The 7542-nt window shown below is 47.5% G+C and overlaps 1 protein-coding gene across 3 annotated transcripts in view; it reads right to left on the bottom strand.

Annotated features, from left to right (window-relative positions):
* LOC102206163 (6-phosphofructo-2-kinase/fructose-2,6-bisphosphatase-like) overlaps positions 1-3879 on the bottom strand; it is a 17378-nt gene extending 13499 nt beyond the window's left edge. For 2 of the 3 annotated variants that reach the window (XM_005754016.2, XM_005754020.2), the window contains exon 1: positions 3319-3879. In XM_005754016.2, the coding sequence (XP_005754073.1) occupies positions 3319-3403 (85 nt within the window). In that variant the 5' untranslated portion in view covers positions 3404-3879. The other variant, XM_005754018.1, reaches the window with a different exon arrangement.
* Positions 3880-7542: the final 3663 nt, after the last annotated feature.

Raw genomic sequence — 7542 nt, 5'->3', positions numbered from 1 at the left:
CCCTTTTACATTCTTCCGAAAAGAAAACCTCATTTCTGCTGTTCAATACTGAGCAAATTTAAACTTTTTAATATTATTCAAAATGCTAAATGCTTAGCCGTGTGTCTAATAAAACGCTGTAACGTCAGAGGTAATGTTCATTAATTAATGGTTTTCTTTCGTTTTTGATGTACTGCAGAATATTTTTATAAAATCCAGGCCAGGAAAATCACCTACATGTTTTTCTGTTTTATCTTCAGCTACTTTGACACAAAGGCGTCTGCTGTGATGCTCACACCTTTGATAAAGTCTTGCGAGTGTCAGCTTCCTTTTTATAGATACAAAAATATGTAAATGTTCTGATCTGAATTATACTTCTGACTGTCAAAATTTCCCAGATTTAAATCGAATCGAATCGAATTAAATCGAATCGTGGATCGAATCGATTTGGGACCTTGTGAATCGGAATTGAATCGATTCTAGAAATCAGTGACGATACCCAGCCCTATTATGCAGCTGACGTCTACATGTTGCTTTACCGTAAGTGCATAAAACGGCGCTCAGCAGACATTACACCAGAAGAGGGCGAGCGAGAGCGATTAAGAGGGAAGTGAGAAGGGAAACTGAGGTCTTCAGTCGGGTCAGGTCTGAACCTACCTGACATGACTGTCACCCCCCAAAAAACTTCATTATTAGAGACATCAATTTTTTTTGTCAAAGCTAGTGTTCAGAGACAGTAACCAACAGTGGCCACAAGATGGCAGTAAATGACAGGACGGCAGCAAACAGGCGTTACAGGCTCGCCGACAGGACGGCACGCTGTTCTGAGGAGTGAGGAGACAGAGGCTTCCACTCGTCTCCTCAGCGTGATGCTGCCATAAACACATAAAATCAGAACGCAAACAGAAAGCTTATCTAAGGTAAGACCAACACGTGGACCTTTGCACACAGCTCAAGGCGAGCATCTTCAGATTAAACACCCGTCACACTACATCCTGTTACCGTCCTTGTTTGCACGCTGCAGCAGACACACAGCTTTGTGCAGAACTGAAACTGGACTCACAACCTTTTCGCTGTGAGCCAGCAGCGCTAACCACTGCACCACTGCACCAGTGGCCAGCTGCAGTCGCTCTGTGTGCAGTTTGCATGTTGTTGTCTGCGTGGGTTCTCGGCGGGTACTCGAGCTTCCCACGGTCACGAAAACATGGATCCGTGGATGGATCACTCACTTTTATTTGAATTTTGGGGACAAATAAATGAGAGTTAAATAAAGGGAAAACATGCCATTTTAGTGGTTTGGGTCTGACTTTAGCTTCTACACAGAAGTTAAAATATTAATGATGTGCAGTACTGACCGAACATATAAACACAGATCAGTCAGTAAACAGAAGCAGCTCCTGCAGCTGCTGTTTACTCTGCTGGAGCTCCCAGTGAGCAAACAGGAGCTGGGTCACATGTGAAACGCACATCTGCTCAAGTCATCAACAGCTCAGAGAAGTTGAAGTTGAGCAAGAACATTTCCTACGAAGTCACGCTTCTGTTCCCACGTCACAGCTTTCTTCAACAGTGAGCCGAACACTAAAAACCAAAGAATCTGAGGTCAGAGGTCATCAGTTTTCAGTCACTGAGGTTTAAAAAAAAGACTAATGAAGCAAACGGCTACGTTTCTTCTGCCAACGTAAAGTTTATTTTCAGGCCTGAGTACCTCATTTATATTTTAGTGGCTCTGTAGTTTAGTGGTTTACACCCAACACGGCAAAGATGCTCCGCCTGATTATTTCTAAATGACTGACATGGACACAAACTGAATCCATCCACAAGTCAGATTTCAGTAAAAACCAGTGAAGCATTGTTGTCTTCATGCCTCTTCCTTCCTTCATGAAAGGAAGCTGTGTGAAAGGCATGCAGTGTGTCTGTGTTTTTAGTCAGGACTGAAAACTGACCAAAAATGCCTTCGGGAATTTTATCAGCTCGGAGTGGACAAAAGTCACATTTATTAGTTTAAAAAAGAAACCCACCCAAGTTACAGCCACGACAGAGCAAAGCAGCCAAGCATTCACTGCTATACTCAGCTCAACATAAACACGTCTTTTAAAAGCGCTGCACACGTCACAGACGGCTCGGAGCGAGATTGAATCATGTCAACACGACAGAAACCATCACAGAGCGCCAGTCACACACGAGCTGCCACAGGCTGACCAAACAGACCTCAGAGTGGAAAGACCTCCCTGCAGCCGAGCCGGGACGTGAACTTTGTCGTCATTAACTGAAGTGAAGCCAAAACCATGCAGGAAATTTCAATTTTACTATATTTTTAGACACGAGCAGCATGCTACAGCCTGCTGTTGGTTTTATACATGACAACGGCCCGAAGTTTAAAAGAGCACGGCGTACATCAGTCACCGTTAGTCAGGCCTGACCGCACGACGTACTGCAGAAGATCCTGCTCTCAACTACATATTTGCTTCTTATCACAGGAGTGAAACCCAGCACTGACACGGTGGCGATTAAGGCCCAGACATGCTGACCATGCAGTGAGCTGTAGCCACGCCACCACACTGCAGAACATCCCTCGCTTACACATTGATAAGAGTCCAAAGACAGGACCTGCTGCTGGTCAGGCTGCGTTTTTGTAAAAATAAGAGTGGCCGTGCGAGCACGCGCTCCCCACCCCGCAGGCTCAAAGTCGTCCACTCCTCCAGCATTAAAAGGTGCCCACTCTCGGATTTCTGCCCGCGGCCTCTCAGACAGCGGATCCGGCCCTGCATTGGCTCTCACTTCACGTGACCATCGAGCCAGACTTCAGGTGTTTTCGCCAAAAACGAGTCACGTGTGCGACCTGGGGGAGGTCAGCGGTGCGTTTCTCTGAATGAGGGAAACAAACCTCACCTGTGCTCTCACACCGCACGCGCCGCCGTCGCATGGGGTGCGCGCTTTGCTCCCTGGACTCCATTCCCCACGCGGGTCGTGTCTTATCAAACCAGCAGCACCACCCAGCACATGCCTGACAGCAGCTCAAAGACCGCGCGCTGTGACATATATGCGCGCTCACAGCAGGCCCGATATATCGCAGTCCTTATATAATGTGTGTGTGCGCGCGCACGCTGATTGGCTTTAACAGTATTCCTGATGATGATGATGATGATGATGATCACGCCCTCTGCCCGCTAATCAATGATATTATCCACAGTTTGCGTCACAGTGACGCGCACACAGTGTGTTGCGGGAATGAATGAAATAAGAGGAAGTGTGTGTGTGTGTGTGTTTTATTACATAACCAGGCTGCTATCTTACATCCCGGTCATGCGCAGTGCGCGTGCACGCGTGCCCGTCACTCACCGTGCGGCCGTTGGAACCGGCGCGTCCTCCCCGCGGCCCCCGGCGTGTCTCCTCCGGCTGCTGCGATCCGCTCTCCGTTCATCATCCCGCAGATCTGCTCGTGGCTCACCGCGTCGCAATATCTGTTTGTGTGTTATGACTCCGTGCCTGCTGCATGCAGCCACGGTGCGTGTCTCTGCCCGCTCAGGCAGCGTGGAGCCAGCCAGGCGGTGCTGGGCGGAGCGGAGAGGCCGGTCCTCGTTGTCACAGACTAACTAGTCCTGCAGGTTTAACGTCTCACGCCTCTGTCATCGTAAACATCAGCACGAGCCCGTGCGTTAATGACGCGCCCATCGTGTGGCACGCCTCCTCCTCCTCTTTGTCCTTCCTGTGGGGATCGTCGTGATGCTGCGCGCGCTCTGCTCTCACCTCGTTGCCGTCATCCTGTCACAGAGTCTTAAAGGGGCCCCCGACACTGTTACCCGAAAGGTCACGAGACTGTTTCTTGTGGAGGACGCTTGGTCACGTGCTTTTTGGCCGTTAAGGAGCTGGTTTGTTTGTCGGCGGGAATGCACCCAACCCCCACACCCTCCGGCCCCCGATGGCCCCTGAGGCCCTCTGCACTGCTTTCACTTTCCAGGACAGCTGAGCCAGAGTCAGGCAGAACTCACCGCTGACGTTAAACACGCAAAATCTACGCAGACGGCTCGTCGCAGGCTTTTACGTCACAGAGAGTTAAAAGTCAGACCCTTTCCCATGGTGACCGTGTCTGAGGTGGACATACACAGTGTGATCCACCCTCAGACACTGTGCCCCACATTTGATTGTCTTTAGCAGAGTCTCACAGAAATCGTGTGGACCTGAACATGATTAATAAATCTGCACAAATACGATTACAGAGCGGATACAGGACACAATACAGGACACGTGACATCCTAAACACTTTTGCTTCCAGCATTAGAAAACTGTCCTCAGATAAAATACTGAATATCTGTCCTGCAGAGTTTGTAGATTCGTGTCAGCATTATTAATGTGTCCAACGCAGACATACTCTTCCTTGCTCCGTAGTTAGTTTGCTGGGATCTGCTCTTCCTAACTGTACATGATAATATGTGCTTTAACAGTTCTTCCAGAATCAGAAAGAACGGCCGTATGCTGAGATTTGGTGGAGGGCTGTGTAGACAGTAGTCTATTATCAGGACAAAAAGTGGGATATGAGAAAATGTAAATACAGAGGAAATAAATTGTCACAAAGGTGCAGCATGTTTGCTAAAAGCTGCGACAGCCTGCGCAGTTCTATATGTAACCACAGGGAGGTGCTGTGACAGGCAATGTGGCCTTTCTAATTGAATAAGGGCTGGCAGCAGGGCGGCTGGTCGTTACCTGCCAGCAGGTGTTCTTATTTTTTAGCTGGGATGTTTCTGTGTGAAGTAATGCACACTGTAGGCACATGTATGAATGAGTGGAGGGAAGGTAACCCAGGCCAAGGCGGCACTAATGGGCACCTTTATAGATTAGATACGTCACGTTTTCTCCACCGTGTCTGTATTTAACAGCGTCGTTCCAGTTTTCCTTACAGATTCACATCCAGCTGAGCAGGAAATTGTGATGCACTCTTTTGGAATTCATTGGTCTGATAGTCCTACTTAACTAGTCTGCAGCTGTTCAGCTTCTGTTGACTCACAGCTTTGAGCGATGATTTTTTTGTGTCTTGACTACACTCTGAATCCTCGCTCTGTCAGCCTTAGTGCAGCTGCCGTAGCATACCGTGATGCAGGGCGATGGCGTCTTCTGTGGATCTGTTTGCGTGGTATGCAAACTGGTGCGGGTCGAATTCTGGGCGGAGGTAATCCTTGATGTGCTGAAGGACTAGTCTCTCGAAGCATTTCATGATCACCAGCGTGAGGGCCACAGGGCGGTAATCGTTCAGGCTGGTGATGGAAGACGTCTTCGGTACTGGGATGATTGTGGCTGATTTTAGACAGGATGGGATGGCTGCTTCATCCAGTGAGAGGTTGAAGAGTCTGGTGAAGATGAGGGTGAGCTGGTGGCCACACGCTCTTAGTACCTTGCCAGGTACTCCGTCTGGACCGGCTGCCTTCCTGGGGTTCACTGCTAGGAGCACACGTCTGACATCGTGCTCCGTTACAGTGATGGAGCGGTGCAGGAAGGTGAGGATGAGGATGGGAGCAGGGCTGAGGCAGATGAGCGCTGCTGTTGTGGTGTTTCAAAGCGGGTGAAGAAGCTGTTTACTTCCTCTGCTGGCTGCACACTCAGGTTTTCTGTTTTCACAGCCTCTGTGGTTGATGATGTCTTGTATTCTCTACCTTCCAAAGAACCAAAGCAGATCCTGTTGTTCCACACTTTTTCTGGAATGTGTTAACTGAGGAGTGACAAGTTCTGACATCCGAGTTCAGAGGTGTCTGGAATGTGGCATAAGTTTACAGCTTCACTGAAACACACTATTTTACAGAGACGTAGCGTCGATATTTGAATTGAATTGAATGATGAATACTGAGAAAGAAATTCTTAGGAGGACATTAACTGTCTAAATACTGCTGTGATGTCACACAGGCGGTGTAGGACTGACAGTTTGTGTGCTGTGTGTTTAAATGAAATCACTTCCTGCTCTGCACTTCCTGCATTTCACCACACTGAAAGCCCCTTATCAGCTGTTTGAACATTCATACTGACCGTGAGCATGAGGGTGTGGCTATTAATCCTTTTATTTTTTTCCTCTTACAGATGGAAGGTTAAGTATCCAATAAAAGTATCATTACTTCAAGCATCAGAAGACGTATTTTCCTTTTAAAGAAATGTGCTTGGTTTGGAAGACAGGATGTGAATGGTCAACTTGTTGCTACAAATCCAAGCTTTAATAGATCAATCGAGTGAAATGTTGAAACACTGACACGCACAAATCCATCTGCTGTTGAGTAGCATGCAATAAGACGGCTAACATCATCCACGATTCTTACTGATGAGTAAAGTACGTAACTAAAAGATGCTTCCTACAGAATGAGCCATGAGTTAAAGTGAGGCTGGTGCAGTTCGTCTGCCAGCTGAGAAAAACTCACGGCTGCAGTGCATGTGTGAAAACTGGCCAGCGTACGTTTGGTGGAGAGCAGCAACTATCCAGTTAGCAGGTCACATACTAACTGGATGGTTGTTGGTTCAATCCCAGTCTGTTCCAGTCTACAAATATCCTTGGGCAAGATGCTAACCCCATGTTGCTCTCCGATGCGTCCATCGGAGTGTGAATGTGTGTGATTGTTAGAAGAATAGAAAAAGTGAATGAACACGTTGTGTAAAGTGCTCAGAGTAGAAAAGCATTAAATAAGAAGCAGTCCATTCACCAGAAATAAAACTCACAAAATACCAGAATAATAATGGAAGCTGAACCAAAAGACTCAAAACAGCAACTCAGCTAAGATGGATGTTCTTAGGATCTCCTTTTGTGGGTGACCTGGTTTTTCTCTTGGCTTCATCAAACGATGACCTTCAGCGTACAGTGGAACAATTTGGAGCTCAGAGGGCATTAGCATCTTCAAGCCTGAGACCACGGTTCTCAGCCAGAGAAGGGCAGAGTGCTAGCATGAAGTCAGCCTAAACTGTGGCCGTGAGCTCAGGGTTGTGACCGAAGGAGCTCTGGATACGAGGTACCAAAATGAGCAGCTTGATCATTCAGCAGGAATTCAAAGTACACCTAAATCTTTCACAAAGGAGCTGATTGAGGTAGTTTGCCTTTGGGCATGTTCAACTGGGAGGAGGCCAAAAACAGAATGGACAGGCTGGAGAGATGATGCCTCTCAGCTGGCTTGGGAATGCCTCAGTGTCCCCCCGGAGGAGCTGTGATTAGAATCCTGACCCTGCAAGACCTGCTGGATAAGCAACAGAAGATGGATGGATGATGCCCCCAAAAGTTGATTCTGTTCATCTGGACGTAGCTTTTCAGCAGGAGAAACATTTCGTCTTATAAACAGTACATTTGCATAATGACTGAATGATGATTGAGCATACATCAAGATGTATGGTTGGATGAAAGCCAGACTCAAATATGTTCCCTAAGATTTGTGCATTCAAATACACAAACATCCCGGGACAGTCGAGGATGTAAAGAGGTTTATAACTTTGGTCAGACTTGAACTGAACTCTTTAACAGCTCCAGAAGTGTACATTTTCAAAATGCACACACACACACACACGCACGCACGCACACGCACACACACACACACACACACACAC

The sequence above is a fragment of the Pundamilia nyererei genome, unplaced genomic scaffold (genome assembly GCF_000239375.1).
Source record: "Pundamilia nyererei isolate P.nyererei 1_Seehausen unplaced genomic scaffold, PunNye1.0 scaffold00495, whole genome shotgun sequence".
Lineage (NCBI taxonomy): Eukaryota > Metazoa > Chordata > Actinopteri > Cichliformes > Cichlidae > Pundamilia > Pundamilia nyererei.
The sequence above is the reverse complement of the archived record's forward strand: the minus strand, read 5'-3'. Positions and strand labels throughout refer to the sequence as shown.